Genomic DNA, 23,252 nt, shown 5'->3' with positions numbered 1-23,252 from the left:
CCACACAGAATTCTTCAGGAACATCAACTACTCTTGCACTACCCTCAGGTATTAGTCTTCCAATCCAAGTTCCTGCTGGGGTAACTTTGCAAACTGCTTCAGGCAAGTATTTGTTGTTCAGTAAATCCATTTAAATCAATTTTTCCACTGTCAAACAGCATGTTTTATTTCTTTGTTTTTATGATTCAAAATTACTATTTTCTTTCTAGTCTGTAAAGGAGATGGAAAATCTGAGTTTTAATGCAACAGTAATTACTAATTTATTTGACTGTTTACATGCAGCGAGTGCAACAATATGGACTGAAAAGTAAATTTTAGAACGTGCTCTATCTAAATTTTGATGACTGAAATGAAAGTTCTTATTACAGTGATTAGATTTAAAAGGAAGTGCTTTACCTAGTTCTGCAACTGAAGATGATTAAAAATTTTAGCATTTTTAGCAGAACATTAGTGTGCTTCAGCTACTGGTGTACTCAACACAACAAACATTTTCAAGACAGACAAGTGGGAAAGGATTACGAGGAAGATGGCTGAGAAGTGTCGGCAATGGAATCTCATGTAGTTGGAGAGTTCTCAAAGATCTGTTGTCTTAAACTGAACAAATGTAAATTTACGCACTATATGTCCTGCAGACTATGGAAAGCTGCAAATGTACTAAAGTACCCATCCTACCCCCTTTTTTATGTTGCTCTTCTCCCCCTTCCATTTGTCAGGAGATGCACAACCTTGAAAACACAAATCTCCAGATTCAAGGACCATTTTTTTCCTGCTGTTATTAGATTCTTAACTGGACCTTTCATTGGTAAAAGATGATGCCTTTGCAATGTTTAATGCTACTTTTTTCTCTACCCTGCACTCTGACATTACGTTAGACTCTACTTTTGCTTTATTCTGGCACTATTTGCTTTTCCCTGTATCTTGATGCACATGACAATAATTTGATTCAAAAACTGTGTTTTAACAATGAACAGAAAGTGACCTGGGTATAGCATTCAAAGTATGAGGGATTTAAAAAAAAATACCACCAATGTTGGATTAATACTTAAATTAAAATGGAGGCATTGCTGCCACAGACGTGGGAGGAGCAGGGAGTGGAGATGCACCTTGCAGATCCTCACAGTCCTTGGACTGATGGCCTTGTGCAGGTTTATAAGGACAGTAGAAGGGGACTGCCAGTGTTTTTTTTTTACCATCAGTGAATCCAAGATGGTGGTGTCCATGATTGGCATCCCTGATTATAAAGGATGTTGGCTCCAGGGGAACAGCAAACTGGCCACCAGAGCAGGAAAATACCACCCTGCTGAGAAGGAAAAACCCCAGAGTATTGGAGACAACAGTAGTGGCCCAGCAAGGGGGTTGGATGCTGAAGGGCACAATCTAGAATGCAGGCTGCTGGATATTGAGCTGTGGAGACTAACTGTTGGGACCAGGATTCGTGAGGGTGCTGATGGCAAGCGAGACTCCTGAGAAGCCTTGGGCATTAATGGTTTTGGTTCGGAATGAGGGGCTGAAGAAGCTGACTTTGATGCTGGAGCTCGGGTTCACTGCTGGAATGCACAGCAGGCTGTGTGGCTCCTGAGGAACAAGCAGGTAGTACATCAGAGAGATGGTGGGTTCCACAGACATGATGTCTCTGAAGGAACTCTCTTTGGCTTCTCTTCTTGGTAGAGGTGCTGGAGTAGTGACACCTCTTTGTGTGCCTTTACGGGCAAACAAAAATAAACAAATTTTGTGCATTATGTACATGTCATTAAAGGAACTTGAATCTGGATAATGCTGATATTTGGCAGCTCCTTTTGCCATATCTAAGATGTCCTAAAGGTCAGAAACCCATGTTAACTATTCCTTGAGTCCCATTGGCAGATCAGTGACTTGCTGATACACACTATCTCCACTAGGGAGGATTGGAAAAGAAAGAACAACTCAGTTTCATTTGGTTTTATATTTTTATATTTCTTTGTAATAAGGGAGCCTTTCAGTCCATCAGCATGGTGCCAGCTCTCAGATGATGTTCTCTTTCTTCCCTATAATCTATTCTACTTGGGTACCTATGAACCTCTCCTTTCCCCCCACCCCCCTTTTCTAATTCTCCCACTCTTCACCTGTAACAAAAATAATTTATACCAGTCAATTAACCAGCATGTCTTTGGGATATGGGAAGAAACCTGAGTACATGGGGAAAATTTGTGCAGTCACAAGGATAATGTACAAACTATTTGGAATCAAGCCTAGGTCATTTGGAGCTGTGACGCAGCTGAACTTGCCAACAGCACCACTGTGGTACCTGTCAAGGGGTCTGTAATTTTGAGGAAGAAGGTTAAGTTTTAAAATTTTTAAAATATTTCTAATTACTTTTTAATGTTTTAATTAGATTTGTTCTTTAATTATTTGAATCTATTTGAAATTTTACATTTTGGTGAAAATTATGATACTTTTAAAATTCTTTGGTAGACTTTGACCTCTAGACCAGTCATTCTCAACTGAGGCCCTACGATCCACCCCCGTGGGATTACAACGCATTTAAATAAAAGCCTTGTTTTCTCTTCACATAACATACATTTTTTTTAATGTAGTCAGTAGGAGAGAAGTACGGAAGAAGCCAAAACTTGACTTCTTCACAGGGAAGAGGGCTCATAAATTTTGAGCAGTCCCAGGGTGGGGGGGCATAGCCAAAAAATTGGTTGAGAATGGCTGCTCTCTAGTCTGTAGTTGGGGCCATCGTAATTTTTAGGCAGATCTGTTCTGTATAATATGAACTTTTTAAACAGTATTTTTGAATGGAAGGCAAACACTTATTTAGATATGCTGATACTTGTTTATTTGACCAATTTTATGATGTGGTGAAATTTTTGGACTTCATTCATTTAATCATGAAAAACTGCTTTATTGTTTCAGAAATCTGGAGGGCCAATTTTCTCAGTGATCAATAGATGGAATATACATTGGGGCAAAATCTCAGATAGATGGTCCACTACTAATCTCTTCCTCTGAGAATGATAGAAAGTATGATTTGGAATGATACTATTCAGCCTGCTCTTTTGCTGGAGCTGCCCATTCTAATTTTATCTTTATCTCCTCTTTTTAGTGTTCATATTTTTTTAAATACATTTGAATATTTTCAATCTTTATATTTTTCAGGTCATCTGTTTAAGGTCAATGTACCAATTATGGTCACCCAAGGTACTGCAGGTCAGAAGTATTTCCAGCAGCCTGCTCATCATTTCATTCATCAAATAAACACAGTAACAGGGCAGACAGCACTAATGCAGCAAAACTCTGGCCATACTCATGTAATTCAACCATCTTCCCGAGATCAATCATCAATCCTTCAGCAATCCAATTTGGGTCAAGTGTCCTCACATCAACAGTTGTTGGCAAACCAGCCTTTAGACGTACCTGGCCAGTCCATTCTGCAACAAGCTGGCATGCCACAACATGTATATATTCAACAACAGGGTAGAGTGAAGCAGGTTGTTTTACAACACTCTGGGATGGGGGTACAGGCAGGGTCCCATCTCATTATTCAGAGGCAGCCCATTGCAAATACAGGAACAGTTACACAGCAGCAGTTAGTAACCACACAACCAGGAAGGCTAGAGCAGTGTGTCAAACAGGCTGCTTTAAACCAGATACAACATACAGAGAGAATTCCTCTAGCACATACATTCTTGGTTCAAAATCAAGCATCTGAACAAAATGAAGAAACAAACCTATTGCAGTGTGTTTCTGATCAATGTGCAGTCCAACACTTTGCTCACCAGGTGAGTGTACTTCGAAAAATATATAAAATATAAAAATGAATATGTTAACTTTTTTCAAAGCTGTGTTTTATGTAAATTAGGAAGTAGAAGCACAAGAAATGTCTGTTTTTTCATTGCATTATCATAGTTTTGCAGCATGGGAACAAATCCTTGCTGACTAAGTTATCTACCCAACTGGGTCCTGTTTGCCTGCAATTGGCCCATATCTAAACTTGTCCTATCTACGCACCTACTTAAATATCTGTTAAACATAGTTGTACCTATCCGTACCACTTCATCTGAGCCAATGAGAAGGTCAGGAATATAGCTGCGTGGTGTTTGGGGAGTTGAAGAATGCAATGTTGTCTAGTGAATAAATTAAGAAAGTCAACTTCACGGTGTGCTGAAAGGAATGAGTGAGTGTATTCTTATTTGTAAGCTGTGGAAAATCAGTGCTGTTATAAGTGGTGACTCCATGATAGTAATGAGGATAAACCCCTTATAGCAGCAGTTGGGGAGGTCAAACTATAGATTCCCCCCCCCCCACTCCACCCCCCCTTATTAATAATGCACCAGCATGGTTCATGATTCTTGAAGGACGTTTCTCTGTCCTTGGTGCGATGAACCGGAAGATGAAGTATGGTTTTCTTGCGCAGTGTCTAATGGAGCAGATTGCCTATGAAGTGGAAGATGTCTTAGTGGATCCGGATGGTAATCTCCCATATGACATGCTTAAGGTGGCTATTCTGCAGTGAACGCAACCATTTAGGGAGACTCATTTTGCCCAATTACTAGCTAATGACAGCCTAGGAGATAGGCAAATGTCATAGATGTTAAGGAGGTGGCGCAGGCTAGCTGGAACAGACCCTGTTGATGGCAATTTTTGGAAGCAGAGATTCCTTCGATGTTTACCTTGTCAAGTTCAAGATGATTTGGTGAATGTCTTTCGAATGCCTGCCCTCAATCAGTTGGTGGGTCATGCCGACCATTAGGTCCATGACCTCTGCATTGAAGATAGCAGGATTGGCTTCTTCCCCAAGTCAACAGGAACAAATGAAACTGGAATAACTGCTTGTGAAGTGCCAGCACCTTATTAATCAAAGGTAGCGCCTTTTTAATTGAAGATAACTGAGTTGGAGCAGCAAATGACAGCATTTTCTATGCAGGTCCAGGCTTTGGGCATGCAATGGAATTCCTTCCATGGACCTGGTTGGAATCGTGGTGGTCGAGGATGTGGTAGAGACAGGGAAGGCCTATTTGTTGGAAGCTGCTGCCTGGTCCTGTCATCCACCTAGCAGCCGGGAAGTAGAGGAAACTGCTGCTCATGGGCACGTCAGCCGTCGTCTTTTCCTCAAAGACTGTCTATTGTGTGTATAATTTCTTGTTGTTACCGGTGCAGAGATTTGAGCATCCCTTCAATCACAGAGGAACGCAGACACCCCAATATGTCATGTGTTCTTTCAGCCACAAATGGTTTTCATATTCAAACATATGACCAGAGGTCACTCGTATTGGAGTTTGGCCTCAAGAAACCTTGTTAGTGGGTTTTCACAATTGCAAATGTGGCAAATTCCATTTTGGGAGCGCATTTCTTATCACATTTTTCATTGTTGGTGGATTTGAAAAATCACTGCGTTGTAGACTACAGCTCTTTTATCCAAGTGAGCTGCATCTGTTATTCCTGCGCCCCCCCCCCCCCCACCGAATGTCTTCAACAGCCTGATGAGCCTTCAACCTGGCTCCTGCCCTTTCCGAACCTTGGTCAAATGTTTCCCTTGCCTCATGACCCCATTGTATCGTCACACAGACGTTAAACATACAGTAACCCACCATATAGAGACTCTGGGGCCTCTGGTCATAGAACAGGCTCGTAGATTACCCTTGGACCATCTTAACATAGCAAAGTTGGAATTCAACCACATGCAAGAGTTGGGCATAGTCCACAGATCTAACAGCTGCTGGACTTCATCGTTGCTTACGGTTCCAAAAAAAAATCTGGGATTAACGGCCTTGTGGTGATTATCATGTCCTGAACAATTCTACAGTGCCTGACTGATAGAACATCCCCAATTTACAAGACTTTTCAGCAAACCTCGACGTCAAACATGTATTTGTGAAAATGGATCTAGTAGGTGCTCACTACCAGATTCCAATTGACCCTTCTGATGTCGTGAAGACGACAGTACTGACCTCTTTTGGCATGTTTGAAATGCTATTCGGTCTATGCGGCTCAGACATTCCAGCGATTTATAGACCACATACTCTCTGGCTTCAATTTTTGTGTTTGTTTACATCAACGATATTCTGGTCGCAAGTGTGGGTGGAGAGGAGGACAAGCACCACCTTATTGTCATTGTTTCAGAGGCTTGATGAGTTTGGCATTGTGATCAATCCCAGTAAATGTGTTTTTGGTGCTACTGATCTGATACTTTTGGGACATAGAGTTAAGCAACATTGTATTTTGCCCGATGAATTGAAAGTCCGAGAGATTTGAGAATTTCCTACAACTGTTCTGTTTGCCCAGTTGTGACTATTTTTAGGCAGAATGAATTTTTATCGCCTATTCTTGCCAAATGCTGCATCCTCTGTGGTGATATGTAATTACACCACTAGGTCACCAGGGGTCATCCCGGTGACTTTGTCTAGTTCTTCTTTGGCTTGGCTTCGCAGACGAAGATCTATGGAGGGGTAATGTCCACTTCAGCTGCAGGCTCGTTTGTGGCTGACAAGTCCGATGCGGGACAGGCAGACACGGTTGCAGCGGTTGCAAGGGAAAATTGGTTGGTTGGGGTTGGGTGTTGGGTTTTTCCTCCTTTGTCTTTTGTCAGAGAGGTGAGCTCTGTGGTCTTCAAAGGAGGTTGCTGCCCGCCGAACTGTGAGGCGCCAAGATGCACGGTTTGAGGCGATATCAGCCCACTGGCGGTGGTCAATGTGGCAGGCACCAAGAGCTTTCTTTAGGCAGTCCTTGTACCTCTTCTTTGGTGCACCTCTGTCACGGTGGCCAGTGGAGAGCTCACCATATAACACGATCTTGGAAAGGCGATGGTCCTCCATTCTGAAGACGTGACCTACTCAGCGCAGTTGGATCTTCAGCAGCGTGGATTCGATGCTGTCGGCCTCTGCCATCTCGAGTTCTTCGATGTTAGGGATGAAGTCGCTCCACTGAATGTTGAGGATGGAGCGGAAACAACGCTAGTGGAAGCGTTCTAGGAGCCGTAGGTGATGCCGGTAGAGGACCCATGATTCGGAGCTGAACAGGAGTGTGGGTATGACAACGGCTCTGTATACGCTAATCTTTGTGAGGTTTTTCAGTTGGTTGTTTTTCCAGACTCTTTTGTGTAGTCTTCCAAAGGCGCTATTTGCCTTGGCGAGTCTGTTGTCTATCTCGTTGTCGATCCTTGCATCTGATGAAATGGTGCAGCCGAGATAGGTAAACTGGTTGAACGTTTTGAGTTTTGTGTGCCCGATGGAGATGTGGGGGGGGGGGGGAGGGGGGGGCTGGCTGATGGAGGACCTCAGTTTTCTTCAGGCTGACTTCCAGGCCAAACATTTTGGCAGTTTCCGCAAAGCAGGACGTCAAGCGCTGAAGAGCTGGCTCTGAATGGGCAACTAAAGCGGCATCATCTGCAAAGAGTAGTTCACGGACCACAATCTCTATTACCCTTAACTGAACTGCTAAAAAGATCCAATAAGTTCACTCCAAAAGCCTATTAATTTTGGGGAATGCTTTCAACAATGTGAAGACTGTGCTTGTGAATGCCACGATGCTTGTATATCAAAAGTGCTTTCTCACCACAGATGCATCTGTCGATGCTATGGGAGCAGTGTTAGAACAACAAGTCCATTAGCATTTGGAACTTCTGGCATATTTTATGGCCAAACTGTTGGTATGTTTGGTTGCAAACTCTTGGCTATCTATCTCACAGTTAAACATTTCTGTTTTTTTTATTAGAAGGTTATCCTTTCACCATTTATACAGACAACCAGCCTCTTACCCATACTGCGAGTACAAGCACTCATCTCTACTCGCCTAGAGAGATTCAGCACTTGGACTTCATTTTACAGTTTTCATCAAACACCCAAGGAAAAGTAAATGCTGTGGCTGATGCCTTGTCTAGGCGTGACATTTGAGCCTGCATACAACTATTGTCATTGATTTCACTGTCATGTCTAGTGCACAACACACCAATCCTGATCTCATTCAGTATCGCTGGATCAATTCTGGACTCCATCTTCAAGATGTGAGTCTGGATGAATTGGGTGAAAAGTTTGTCTGCAATTTTTTTTCCCCACAGGAAGACCTAGGTCTTTTCTGCTGGCGTCTATGGGGCGGGAGATTTTTGAGTCTCTTAATAATCTGTCACATCCTGGTAGAGTTATGGAATGTTTTACCTGGCCTGGTGTTAAATGGGATGTTGTATTATGGGCAAGGACCGGCTTGCCATTGTCAACACTCTAAACTCTCCAGACACATGAAATCTAAGATGGGGGGGATTTTGTTCTTCTGGATTCTCGTTTCTAGCACATGCACCTAGACTTGGTAGGCCCACTTCTGCCATCTTGGGGATATACTTACCTGCTCACGTGTTAAGACTGGACTACCAGGTGGCAGAGGCCATTCCTATCACTGATATCTCTGCGGAGATGGTCACTAGGGCTTTCGTGGATTATTGGATTCCATCTTGTGGTGTTCTGGTCACTATTATAATGGATCGAGGCACTTATTTCCTGTCAGAGTTGTTCTGAGTTCTCACTGATCGGGGCACTACCTGTATTCACACTATGGCTTGCCATATGTCCTTGTTGAGCGTTTCCATTCACAATTGAAAGCATCATTAACAGCTGCATCTATGTGGAGTGAACTTTTTCCCTTGGTTCTCCTTGGAGGGCATACTGCTGTTAAGGTAGATCTTGGATGCTCAGCAGCAGGGCTAGTACATGGCCCTTGCCAGGTGAATTTGTGAATCCAAACACAATGGTCTATGATCCTGCTAGTTATGTTGATTATCTTCAGAAAATCATGAGATTACCCCAACCTACTCCTTTGCGGCAAGCTTTGCCTTCAGTGTATGTGCTGAATGATTTACCACACTGTACTCATGTTCCGCCAGCATGATGCTGTTCATAAACCACTTCAGCCTGTTCACCATGGTCCTTTTCAGGTCTTAAGATGCCACCTGAAGATGTTTGTGATTGACTGGAATGAAAAAGCTGACATGGCTGGTTTACATCAACAGGTTGAAGCCAGTGTATACACCCTTGCCATTCGGACCATGCATCACCTTTCTTACAATATCGTATGAAGTTGGGCTGAACTGTCAGCCCTCCGGACAGTTCCAACTAATCACGTTGGATGGCTTGGAGGCTGAGGGGGGAGCTATCGTGGTCCTGCACTTACCTTTTTTGGGAGCAGTGCCAGCTGTAGCTGATAATGCAAGTGATGTGATGCGCGGGAGTAATAACGTGCATGCGCAGGAGTGTTTTAAGTGTCAATATACGAGTGATGAATCTCAGATGCAGGGGGAGGAGAGAGAGTTTCAGGATCACCAATGTGGCCTTGTGGTGAGAGGAGTTTGGGTGTGCTTGGGGAGTTGAAGAAAGCAATGTTGTGTCTCATGAATAACAATAAAAATAGTTGTCTTCACGGTGTGCTGAAAGGAACAAGTGAGTGCATTCTTTATTTGTAAGCTGTGGTAAATCAGTGCCATTATATGCTGAGGGAAAGAAGGCCCTTGGGCGCTGATGGCTTCCTGATCATATTGGAGGTTTGGATCTTGAGCTCAGATAGTCTGCGGCTGCAGAGGCTGCGGGAGCACTGGAGGTGAATCTATGGATGCTCAGTGTCTCTGAAGACTTTTTTGCTTCTCTTTTTATCATTGTTAGGGGCACTGGGCAATGCTCATGGTGACTTGTACAAAAATTGAAGTACATATTTTACATTTTAATTGTATTATTGCTTGTCAATAAAAGGAACCTTTGTACCTATACCTCTGTCTCTCTGTTTCTTTTTTGAAAATTTTATTTGTAGTTCTACGGACTCAAACTTTACAGTCATCAGTGGATCACTCCTCCCTCCCCTCCTCCCTTCCTTCCCCCCCCCCCCCACCACCTTTCATACCCCTCCTTCCCCAACATTAACAAAGAGAGACATATATCAATTATTATAAATAACAATGCAAATACATTTGAAAATACAAGTTGGGGGGGGGTGGGGGGCGGGAGGGGGCGGGTACAGGCCAGGCCTCTAAATGATCTCCTCATTCTCGACATTCTGCGACTTGTATGAGCCTATTCTCCACTGTTTCCTTTTGGGAGAGACATTGGGAAGGTTAATCACACTTGTGCCTCAATGTATCGCAAGTATGGCTGCCACACCTTTACAAACGCATCATGTCTCCCTCTGAAGTTTTAGGTAATTTTTTTTCCAGGGGAACACAGCTCTGCATCTCTGAGTTCCATCATGCTTAGCTGAGAGTCAGATTTCCAGGTAACTGTTATGCATTTCCTGGCCACCGCCAAAGCAACTCTTACAAATTGAATTTGATGTTTGGACAACCTTGTTCTTGCATCCATAATATCCCCCAACAGGAACAACGCTGGATCCTGTGGCGATTCCACCCCTGTAATTTTTTCCAAAATGTTCTCAAATTCTACCCCAGAGGGTCTCACTTTGGTGCAGGTTAAATGCACAAAGGTCCCTGTCTCTATGCCACATCTAAAACACAATCCTGAGATTTCCAGTTTTACCTAATGCAATTTTTGCAGTGTAAGGTATAGCTGGTGCAAAGAATTGTGTTTCACCAGCCTATACTTGGAGTTGATAACCGCCGTCATGCTGTCCTGACAGAAGTCAGACCAGCATCATTCAGAAATTGTTGCTCCTAAGTCTGACTCCCAGCTTTGCTTCAATATATGGAGACCCGGCTTCAGGTACTTGCTTTGGAACAGGATATACATATCAGAGGTGAATTTATGTGTGATCCCCTTTTGAATTGGAGCCTCCATGACACTACACAACAGATGGGCCTCATTTGTCCCTCAAAAAAGATTTTAATTGCAGATAGCAGAAGAATGTCTTCTTTGATAAATTTGTTTTTTAATCTCTTGAATGATGAACTGCCCCTTCTCATAACTGTCAATACACTTGATCCCTTTCTGGAACCAGGTGTCTAGTATCTTATTAACCATGATCATAGGAATTAATTTATTCTGAGTTAGGGGTGTTTTGAGGGACAGCCCTACTTTTGACCCAATAATCTGGTTTATCTTTTGCCACATTTGAATTATATGCTTTAATAAAGGGCTGTCTGCTTTTTGGATTATTAATTTAGTATCCCATTTATATATTATTTCTCCTGCTATCTTCTCCCTTGTGTTTAGACCAATTTGTGCCCAGGAGGGTATACTGTCCTCTTCAAAGAATGATGCGCTAAACCTTGACTGGCCTGCCCAATAGTATTTTTTTGGAAGTCTGGGAGCTCATTTCTCCCAAACACCAATCCCAAGTCATTGTTTTAAAGAAACTCTGGGGCAATGGTATGAGCAAAGATTGAAAAAGATACTGTAGCCTTGGCATCATGTTCATTTTAATGCACTTAACCCTGTCCACCAATGTTATTGGCAGATTTGTCTTTCTGTGTAGGTCCTCCTCAATCTTCCTAAGTAGGGGGAGGTAATTCATTTCATATAAATTTTGTTGATTTTTGTCCACCCTTATACCCAGAAGCTTAATCTCCTTTTGTGGCCATTTGAATTTACTCTCTCATTGATATTCCTCATAATTCCCTTTTGTTAGTGACATTATTTCACTCTTATCATAATTGATTTTGTATCCCAAGATTTTACCATAAAAATATAGTCTGTAACTTGGTCAATGACCCTACTGGTTCTGTCAAATATATTAACACATCCGCAAATAAGTTGATTTTATGTTCTTTCTGGCCCACTTTAAATCTCTTAATGCCTGGATCCCAGCGAATGGCTTTCACTAATGGTTCGGTAGCTAATCTGAATAGAGCAGGGGACAGCTCTGTCTGCTAGACCAGGTCAGTGGGAAAACTGAAGATATTTGCCTGTCTGTAACAACCTTGGCTTTAGGTTTATGGTATAGTGCCATATATGAATGATTGTCCCAATCTGAAATTTTCCAACACTTTAATCAAAAGTCCCACTCTAGTCTATCAAAAGCTTTTTCTGCATCTAGTGCCACAGCTATACTTGGGTCTGCCCTTAACTGTGCCAGATGTATTATATTAAGTAGCCTAATTATATTGGGTGCCAATCGTCTTTTCTGCACAAACCCCCATCTGATGTGGATTTATTAACTTCGGCAATTACTGAGCCAATCTGTTTGCTAGTGCCTTGGCTATTATTTTATAATACATTCTCAGAAGTGAATTTGGACTATAGGAAGATGGCTTTAGTGGGTCCTTATCCTTTTTGGGAATTACTTTAATTATTGTTATTGAAAACATTTTCAGAAGAGTAAGGGTCTCAGCTGCCATTTCCACCATGTCCATGTACAGTAGTATTAAAAGGTCCTTAAATTTGGTGTAGAATTCTAGGGGGGGGGGGGGCAGGATTTCATCCTCTCCTGGAGACCCGTTGGTCTGTTACCAGCTCAGTGTTTTTACTATTTCTTCCTCAGAGAAGGGAGTATATAATCCTTCCTGCTCCTTGGGCTCTAAATTTGATAATTCCAAATTAAGCAGATATTCCTCCTTTTTATTGAAGCCACCCATTGATTCAGATATGTATAATTGCATTGCCTAAATGCCCCTTCATTTATTTTTTTTGGTTTATAAGAGATTCCTTCTGCCTCTTATTGAATTACATTAATTATACTTGCAATTTCCTCTGCTCTCAACTGCCAAGACAATACTTTATGGGTTCTTGGCCCTAGCTCATAGTACCTTTGCTTGGATCTCAATATTGCTTTTTCCATCTGATGTTTGCATGGTATTATACATCAGTTTTTTATTTATTAGTGGTCTGTTTTCTTCCTCAGAGCCTGATTTTTTTTTTTTGGTAATCCTTTTCCAATTGAGTCATCTCTTGTTCCAATTCATTGACCTCCCTCATATACTCTTTTTAAATGCCTCTAGTGTATCCAATTATTTGTCCTCTTAGATAAGCTTTTAATGTATCCCATAACAGAAATTTGTTGGCAGTAGAGGTACAGTTTGACTTGCAAAATATTTATATTTTAGGTCTGATAAAACTACAAAATTATGTCTTTTTTCAATAGCAATGGATTAAGGCATCACCTATATGTTGCAGCTTGTTTGGCATGATAATGGATAAAGTCAAAGGTGAATGATGTGATAATAGCTTTGCCATGCACTCAGTTTCTACAATTCTGCCCTCTAGCTGGGTTGAGGCTAGAAACAAGTCAATTCTGGTATAAGAATCATGTTTTGAGTAGAAGGAGTAGTCCCTCTCCCTCAGATCCCAATGTCTCCAAGTGTCTTTCATGAGGGCTTGTTTTTGCTACCCTGACGTCACTTTTTTTGTAGGTTTATCCAATGCCAGATCCAAGAAAAAAAATTAAAATCCCCTCCAATTAAGACATTTTCTTGCCCTTCTGCTAAGAGTAAAAAGACATTTGGGATAAATTTTTCATAGCCAAAATTGGGGGTGTATTAGTGTCTGCGTTCCGAATATATTTGACTGTGTACCATTGTGAATTTTCACACTAGGTCTATGACCGTGTCTTCCACCTTTACTGGAACATTTTTCTCTGTTAAAATGGCTACTCCCCTAACATGGAGTTAAGGAGGATGCTATCACATGTCCCACCCAACTCTTTTTTAATTTTTGATGCTTATTTACATGCGAGATGTGTCTCTTGTAAAAAGGCCACATTCACCTGAAATTTTTAACGTGTCAAGACTCACTTCCTCTTCACCTATCCATTTAAGCCATTGACCTTGAAAGCTCAAGAACTTAACCATTTTCTCCATTGCCCTGGTACTCTTTCTCCATATTCCCTCCCTTTATCTCCCTCAAAACATTTTCCACCTCACTCAGTTCATGATGTTCGTCCTTTTTGCTCTGCTGATCGCATTCAAAATAAATTCTGAGAAACAAACAAAAGTTAAAAAAAATCAAACAAATAACATTATCTTTACATCTTTTCCACACAATTTATTATTTAAAAAAAAACCCCAAGTAGCCCCCATTTCTTCCCCCCTCCCAGCACCAACACATCAAATCTTGGCACCATCCCTCCATATCCTGGAGCGAGCTCATTGCACCCATCTACCCACTTCACAGCCTCCCTTACCACCCCAGAGCTCCGAACAAATTCTTATTTAGTTTTTATTTTAGTAACAAGAAAGTTCAATAATAATTTTTGTTGTTATATCTACAGTATTTATAGCCTTTATCTTTAACGTTATCCCGGTGGATTTCCTCAGGGATTGTCCTGAGCAGCAATTGAGGTATTTATATACCTCAATGCCTCTATATTTAAAAAAAAATCTTCTTCTCCCCCCCACCCCCCTCCAAAAGAGTAACATCCCTTTCAGGGTCGCCAGATGGAGCAGTGTAAAATTAATTCTCTTTTGCCTTAGGAGCTTCTTAACTGGGTCAAATTCTTTACGCCCTTTTACTAGTGCTGTACTGATATCTGGGTAAAATCCCCTTTAAACTCCACTGGACCTCCTCTTTCACTCACACCCATAGCTGGCACTCAAAGAATCTGCCCCCTATCCTCATACCTCAGGATTCTAATCTGGACAGAAAGAGGTCTTTGACCTGGACCCGGCTGTGGAAAGAGAGAGGGCCCTTTCTATTTGGAGGTTTCCCCCTTCCCCCTACTCTTTCCTGCCCAGCATCTTAGGGATCCTTTCCCTGAAGAAAGCCACTGGGTCCCTCCCTTCAACTCCCTTCTTAACCCCTACAATCTTTACATTATTTCTATGGCTAAAATTTTCCAGCCTGTCCAATATTTCCCACATTTTTTTTTCTCTTTTACCCAGGCATCTCTGTCATTTTCTATTTTCCCTACATTTTCTTCTACCTCCTCAACCCTCTCCTCCACCTCAGCTACTCTCCCAGACAAATCCCCAATAGCCCTCCTAATCTCTCCCATCCCCTTTGATGGTTCTTTTAATTTTTAAAGAATTTTGTTTTCTGAGGTCTCCACCACACCTTCCATCCAGTCTCTTATGGAGGCCTCTGAGCCCTCCCTCTCCCCATGATATATCTTCTTTCTTCCCCCCTGCATGAAATGTCAGGCCTCCATGCCTGTCGGCCTCCACCTCACGTCCGCATCACTCCCGACGCCTCAGACACGAGGTCTGACTCACCTACTCTGCCTGTGCTCCACTCCCACTGTCCAAGGGGCTTATCCTGCTTCACTGGTGGTGTCACTCCCTTGACTCTGTCCGCACTGCTCCCTGAAGCCTCTGACGTGTGACTGGGCTCACTCTTCCCGCCAACAAAGCATCCATGTTGGGTACAGATTTCCTGTGTTGCAGGCAACATCACTCTCATGGTACTGCCTGTGCTTTTTCCTGGCCCTCCAATGCAGGGCTGGGATCTCCCATGCCCCCGACGCCAGCACTGTTGCTGGCCTTTCTGTTCACAGGGCTCTCCTCACACTGCAGGCAGTGTCGCTCCCGCAGCAATGGACCTGCCGATGGGTGGGCCCCACCACCGCAGCATTGGACCTGGTGACGGGTGGGCCCCACCACCGCAGCATTGGACCTGCCGACGGGTGAGCCCCACCACTGCAGCATTGGACTTGCCGACGGGTGGGCCCCACCACCGCAGCATTGGACCTGCCGACGGGTGGGCCCCATCACCACCATCATAGCCATCCCTCACCGATCTTGATGAGATGCCTTTCCCTGAAGTAGGCCCCACCATCTTCATCGCCATAAGGCTGCCTCTCCTGGTTGCTACAGGACAATTGAGGCTGCCAGGGAAGATTTTCTTTCTTTCCTCCTCATTTCTTTCTTACCTATTACCCTTTCTGTTAGTTTGTTTTTCTTACTTTTTTTCGCTTTCCTAACTGTATTTGCCTCCTTTTACTGCTACTTTTCATGGAGCTCTGGTTTCTACATCTACTCTCTCTTCCACATCATGCAATCCCATCTGTCTTCAATCTGGTTTAATTTGCCAAGTCCTGATTTATCCTAACAAAGTGTCACACCTTGCACTTCTCTGCTTGTTAAATTCCGTCTGCCATTCCTTGACCCACTTTATCAGATTATCTAGATTATGTTGTAATCTCAGAACTTTCTTCACTGAACATTATGCCACCTCTTGTTATCTACAAAGTTACCCTGCTAACTAAATTGTCATTCAAGATAATAAAAGTAACAAACAACAGTCAATATTGATCCCTGAAGCAAACCACTGGTTCCAGTCTGAATAACAATTCTCTGTTAGTAGCATCCTCTCTGCCCTGACCCATCCAGAGAACAATGCCTCAAACATCAGGCTGTTTGTTGTTCATTAACTTCAGCTTGGCGTTCAACAACATCAGACCTCAGAGCTGGTGGATAAACTGTTCTTGCTGGGACTGAACACCACTCTCTGTATCTGGATTCTGAACTTGATGACGTAAAGACCACAGTCAGTTTGGGTTGGGGCAAATTGTCAAGTCTAATGATTCTGAGTACTGGCACACCTTGGGTTTGTGCTCAGCCCATCACTGTTCATACTGCTGACTCGTGACTGCACCACCAGATTCGGTTCAAACAGAATCATTACGTTTATGGCTGATGCAACAATAGTTGGCCTCATTGGCAACAATGATGAATCCATTTACAGAGAAGAGGTTGGGGGGGCTTGTAAAATGGTGCAAAAAATGACAACCTGAATGGCCAAGGCAGAGGAGATAATTGTAGACTTGAAGAAGGTCACCCATTCTCCATTACACATCAATGGTTCCATTGTGGAGAGAGTGGAGAGCACAAAGTACCTTGATGTGGATGTAAAGAACAACCTATCCAGGACCTACAACACATCCTCATTGTGAGGAAGCTGCAGCAGGGCCTGAACTTCCTAGGGGGGATAAGGAGGGTAAGGCTACCAGTCCCCATCTTGACAACTTTTTTACAGGAGTACAATTGAAAATGTACTGTCGGCTGCATTATTGTGTGATACGGTAGCTGCAAAGCTTTGGACTGAAAATTAATACAGAGGATCATCAAAGCGGTTGAAAACATCACTTTCCTCTATTGTCTTTTACCAGGAGTGTTGCTTAAATAGGGCTAAAAGAATTATTAAAGACCCTTTCTATCCAGTGCTCAGTATGTTTGATACATCGAGAAGGAAGTGCAGGAATATCAAAATTGGGACTGCCAAACTGGGAAATGGCTTCTTCCCACAGGCTGTGAAATTGATGAACGGTATCCTGTAACCGAGTAAAAGGCTGCAAAATTGACAGTATCCTGTAAATGAGTAAATCTTCTTATTTATTTAAATTATTTATATACGTGTGTGTGTGTGTGTGTGTGTGTGTGTATGTATATATATATATATATACACACATATATATAAGTGTGTGTATGTATATATATATATACACACATATATATATGTGTGTGTATGTATATATATATACACACATATATATATGTGTGTGTATGTATATATATATACACACATATATATATGTGTGTGTATGTATATATATACACACATATATATGTGTGTGTATGTATATATATACACACATATATATGTGTGTGTATGTATATACATACACACACACACACACACACACAATATTAAATTGCACTGTATATTGTGTGTGCACTGTGGTCTGGATAAATGCTGTTTCGGCAGGTTGTGTATGTATAGTGTAAGAGCCTTGGGCTCATTACTTACCTGCTCTTTGTGCTGTGGGCGACTGTGATGTCCTGAGATCCGTAGGCCTCTTCCTGCACGATGCAGACACAAGAACCAGCACTGCTTATGGAGATTGAGTATGGCCGGAGCATGCGTCGTTGGCTTGGTGGTGGCTTCAGCCGGGGCTGGCATGTCTGCCAGTGTGCATGCGCCATGGATTAGATTGATGCATTCATGCTTGGTTCAGGCCTGGCAATGAATGGCTGCGAGAGGGAGCCATGGTGGTTGTAGTTGGGTTCAGCACATGCGCAAGGGAGCATCCGCAGGTAAATCTTAGTGTGTTTAAAAGAAGGTTCTACAGCAGCATGGGCAGTTGGAAACCAGAACTAGGATGAGTTACAGGTTGACAATTTCTATTGATCATCTTGCTATGCAACATTAAATAAAAAGTTACTGTTAAATAGAACATTACAGGGACATTATAATGGAAAGTTGCTTGTTAAGATCAATCAGTATTGTATAGAAGTTAGCCCTTTTGTGTTTAATATTAAAGACTGTGAGAAAATTTAACTGGACTTTTGTTACTGATTTATGTAAGAAATGCTTCGCAGACAAATCCCTAACTTGGCATACAGCGATTATACAAGTGAATAGGAAGGAAGTTGCCATATACAATCATGATAAACTTGATCTTGAGCTCTGACCATCAAGCCATTTCTGGGTCCAATTGGCTAGCTCAGCCTGGATCATATGTGATCTGATCTTCTGGGTCAGCTTACCGTGTGAGACCTTGTCAAAGGTTTTGCCAGAGTCCATGTAGACATTGTTTACCTCCTTCCCTCATTATTGTACTTGGACACCCTTCAAAAAAGGTCAATTAAATTCATGAGATCTGCTTTCCCAGGCTCAAAGCTGTGCTGACTATCCCCTAATCAGACCTCTCAGATAAAGATGCATGTAGATCAGTGGTTTTCAAACTTTTTATTTCCACTCACATACCACCTTAAGTAATTCCTGTGCTATAGGTGTTCTGTGATAGTAAGGGATTACTTAGTGTTATGTGAGTGGGGGTAAAAAGATTAAGAACCACTGAAATATTTGCTTGAAAAAAATTGTCATTAGTCTATTTCCTTTAGAGTTATGAAACCATGCACACAAGCAGTTATTTATGTATGATTCAAAGAGTGGTTTTCAAACTTTTTCTTTCCAGTCACCTGCCACCTTAAGTAATCCCTGACTAATCTCAGAGCACCTACGGAATAGGGATTACTTAAAGTGGTAGGTAAGTGGAAAGAAAAAGTTTGAAAACAACTGTGTAGATCTTTCCCTTCAGAATTCCTTCCATTAACTTACCCATGTCTGACATAAAGTTCAATCACCTGTAGTTTTCTGGCTTGTTAACCATCCTCACCCGTGGCTAACAATGATGCAATTATCTCTGCCAGAGCAATTTCTTCTCCTGCTTCCCACTATGTCCTTGGATACATTTGATCAAGCCCCAGGAATTTATCTGCCTTCATGCATTTCTCAACCTCCAGCAACCTCTTCTGGAATGTGGATTTTCTTCAAGACACATCAATTCTTACTTTCCTGAGTTTCCAAGCCACCATTTCTTTCTCCCTGCAAAAAGAGCATGAAAGATGCTCCAGTTGATCCTGTCCTCTCGCACCATCTGTATGGAGTTTTGCTGTGACTGTGCATTTTCCCGGTGGGGGGGGGGGGGGGTTCATGTCTGCAAGAAGACGTGATGGCTCAGTGGGAAGGGGTAGAATCTGGGGGGAGTTATTGGGAATCTGGGGAGGATAAAATGGGATGATTGGAGTGGAGTCAGTTGAAAGATATGTTTTGTGTGCATGTGTATCTTGTTCTTGTGCACATATCAATGACCTCGTTGACCTTTGAGGGGCCTTTAAATATCAGTGTTTGGAAAGAAGAGAATATAAATATGTGGGGGGGGGGTTGGGTGAAATTTTTTAATAAAAAGGCAAACTGATAAGGGACAAGTCTATGAGAATAGTGGGTTTAAAGGGGTATTGAAATGTTTTGAAAGACTGGTTGTTCATATAGGTGTGTTTGGGGAGTAGAAGATTATAGAGGGGGCTATTTATTGGCTGGAGAAAATCCCCTGAGAAAAGGTAATAATGATGGTCTGTGAAATGGTAGCTAAATGTTCAATGGAGGGATCATTTTAAGAGGTTTCAGTGTTAGTCTGCAGCCTTCCTAAGTTGAGGATTACTTTGTCACTTAACAAAGAGCCTTCCTTGTCAATTGGTTTAATGTTGAGTGATTTGAGTGATTACTTCATGTTGTATATTTATGCTGCTTTGCTAGGTTTTCCAGTGTTCACAAAATGACAAATTTTGCTTCTCTTTATAAATTCCCACAATATATGACCTTAAAAAATTATTAAAAATTCTTGTTATTTTCTCACAGATTTTTCAGAGAATACAAGTTGTTAATTTTAGTATCTTAATTTTCTAAAGTGTTCATTGGAGCTCTGATGTGGATACCTGTTAACATTAATCCATTTGGAGATTTTATGATTACAGTAGTATTTACGGTCATTGATTTTTTTTTTTGGATGTTTATTATTTGTTTAAGTAAGTGAACAAAATGTTATATTTTTCATTCAGGTGAATAAGATTATGGTTGCAGCAACTTCTGAAGAGCCGCATGTCACTGGTGAAACATCTTACATCCCACAGCTGGATGGGACCAATGACACTTCATCTGATGAAGAAATTGGAAATCTGCAAGACGAGGAAGAGAGTGGCATATTTGGAATTATTTGTGCAGAAGACCTGAAAGCCCTTGAAGGTTATGACGAAGGTGATGGTTCCAGTGATGAACAGCCAGAAGAAGAAATTAGAGAAGAAGTAAATAAGTACAATTTTCTGTTTATTCTTGCTGGTAAAATGGCATTTACGCTCCTGATGTGCAGCTCTAATTTGTAAATGTCTGGCTGTATGTTGACATTGTTAGAATTCACTCCCTCCAGCCTAATGTGTGGACCAGCTAATCTTGAAAAATTTTTTTTTTGATGGTTACAGCAGTGTTTCCTAATTTCTTCACCTCAGTGGAATTCTTCAGTTTTTTAAAAAAATGCGGTTTACTTTGCAACCTTCCTGTTCAGAAATCTGGTTCTTTTCTCCTTTTCACCTCTTTTCTCTTCCAATCCCTTATCATATTTCATCAGGCATTCTTTGCTTGCATGATATTGTCTATAAACTGACCTGACATTTCAATTCACTTTTTATAGTGAAATCAGACAAATCTCAATCTGAGATCCCAGGCTTGAATCTTTGAGAGCAACATGATTATTATCTGGTCTAATTCTCGTTAATCTTCCCTATCTTTTGATGTCATTTCTATATAGTGCATAGTTGGAGCATTTGACTGATATATTTCTCTCAACATTTTTATGCTGACCTCAACTTCCACTGATTTACTTCTGTCTGAGGTAGTGAAATGGATTCAGCAATGGTTGGATGGGAGGTGTCAGAGAGGAGTAGTAGAAAATTGTTTGTCCAATTGGAGGATGGTGACTAGTGGAGTTCCTCAGGGATCGGTCCTGGGTCCACTATTGTTTGTTATATATATTAACGATCTGGAAGTAGGGGTGGAGAATTGGATAAGCAAATTTGCGGATGATACAAAGATTGGTGGTGTTGTGGACAGTGAGAAAGATTACCGTAGATTAAAAGGTGATTTAGGAAGGCTGGAGGTGTGGGCTGAGAAATGGCTGATGGAATTTAATACAGGTAAGTGTGAGGTGTTACATTTTGGAAAGGCAAATCTAAAGAGGTCATATGCATTAAATGGTAGGCTATTGAGATGTGCAGAGCAACAAAGGGATTTAGGAGTGATGGTAAATAGTACCCTCAAGGCTGATACTCAGGTAGATGGTGTGGTGAAGAAGGCATTTGGAATGTTGGCCTTCTTAAATCGGAGTATTGAATTCAAGAGTAGGGAGGTTATGATGAAATTGTACAAGGCATTGGTGAGGCCAAATTTGGAGTACTGTGTACAGTTTTGGTCACCAAATTATAGGAAAGATATAAACAAAATAGAGAGAGTGCAGAGAAGGTTCACGAGAATGTTGACAGGATTTCAACGTTTGAATTACAGGGAAAGGTTGTGCAGACTAGGGCTTTTTTCTCTGGAGCGTAGAAGATTGAGGGGGGACTTGATAGAGGTGTTTAAGATTTTAAAAGGGACAGACAGAGTAAATGTGGATAGGCTTTTTCAATTAAGAGTGGGGGAGATTCAAAGCTGTGCTGAGGGCCTGGTTTAAGATTGAAGGGGGAAAATTATAAGGGGAACATGAGGGGAAATTTCTTTACGCAAAGGGTGGTAGGGATGTGGAATGAGCTTCCGGCAGATGTGGTTGAGGCGGGATCGTTGGTTACATTTAAGGAAAGACTGGATAGTTACATGGAGAGGAGAGGACTGGAGGGGTATAGACTGGGTGCTGGTCAGTGGGACTAGGAGGGTGGGGATTTGTTACGGCATGGACTAGTAGGGCCGAACTGACCTGTTCTGTGCTGCAAGTGGTTATGTGGTTATATGTGCCTGAGTTCGGGACCTCTTGTCTGACCTGCTGAGGAATTTGCAGTGAGAGGGGAAAGATCCAGTTGACGTGGTCCATGTGGGTACCAACAATGCAAGTAAAACCAGGAAAGAGGTTCTGCTAAGGATATTTGAGGTCCTAGGGGCCAAATTGAAAACCAGAACCAAGAAAGTGGTCATCTCTGGATTACAACCTGAGTCATGTGCAAATTGGCATGGGGAGTTGGCTCAAGGATGGGTGTGAGAGAAGTGGGTTCCAATTCATGGGACACTAGCACCAGTACTGAGGAAGGAAATAACTGTTCAAAAGGGATGGACTCCATCTGATCTGTGATAGGATCTAGATCCTGGCAAATCTTCAGGACAGGGCTTTAAGCTAAATGGTTGGGAGGTGGGTTCAGAAGATTGAAAAGTGATGGATGAAGTAAAAGATGGTGTTAAAAAGTAAAAGCAAAAGTTTTTAGAAGAGTAGAGAGGATAAAGATTGCACAAAAGGGGCAAAGATGACCAGATATTAAAAGCACATTGTATATAAGGGTACTTGATCTGAATGCCCAGAGTATTTGAAACAAGGTCAATGAACTTGTGGCACAAATTAGTACAAGGGGGGATGATTTAGTGGTTCTTACAGAAACATGGTTGCAGAGTAGAGAGGATTGGGAATTAAATATCCAAGATTATCAGATAATAAGGAAGGTAAGGGAGGTGGGGGGTAGTGCTTTTAGTTAAGGATGAGATCAGGACAATAGTGAGAGATGATGTAAGATCTAAGGAGCGAAATGTTGAGTTTATTTGGGTAGAGATTAGGAACAGGAAAACCAAAAAAAAAATCACTAGTCGGTGTTGTCCACATCCACCCAATAATAACATTACAGTGGCACAGGCAATAAACCAAAAAACATCAGAGGCAGGTAAGGGCAGCACGGTTGGCACAGTGGTTAGCTCAAAGCCTTTACAACGCTATCGATAGGGACAGGACTGGGGTTGGAATCCTGGCTATCTGTAAGGAGTTTGTATGTTCTCCCGGTGTCTGCGTGAGTTTCCTCCCACCATTCAAAAAAAAAAGTACTGGGGGTATAGGTTAATGGGGTGTAAGTTGGGCAGCATAGACTCATGGGCCAAAATGGCCTGTTACTG

At 41.9% G+C, this 23,252-nt stretch overlaps 1 protein-coding gene across 1 annotated transcript in view; it reads left to right on the top strand.

The window, feature by feature from the left end:
• The window catches only part of LOC138760442 (stonin-1-like), a 182,877-nt gene that overhangs the window by 115,473 nt on the left and 44,152 nt on the right, over positions 1-23,252 (top strand). The window contains exons 8-10 of the mRNA XM_069931028.1: positions 9-102; positions 3,139-3,761; positions 20,180-20,422. Of these exons, the coding sequence (XP_069787129.1) occupies positions 9-102; positions 3,139-3,761; positions 20,180-20,422 (960 nt within the window). The remainder of the gene's footprint in view (positions 1-8; positions 103-3,138; positions 3,762-20,179; positions 20,423-23,252) is intronic.

Source organism: Narcine bancroftii, chromosome 4 (assembly GCF_036971445.1).
Source record: "Narcine bancroftii isolate sNarBan1 chromosome 4, sNarBan1.hap1, whole genome shotgun sequence".
Taxonomy (NCBI): domain Eukaryota; kingdom Metazoa; phylum Chordata; class Chondrichthyes; order Torpediniformes; family Narcinidae; genus Narcine; species Narcine bancroftii.
The sequence above is the reverse complement of the archived record's forward strand: the minus strand, read 5'-3'. Positions and strand labels throughout refer to the sequence as shown.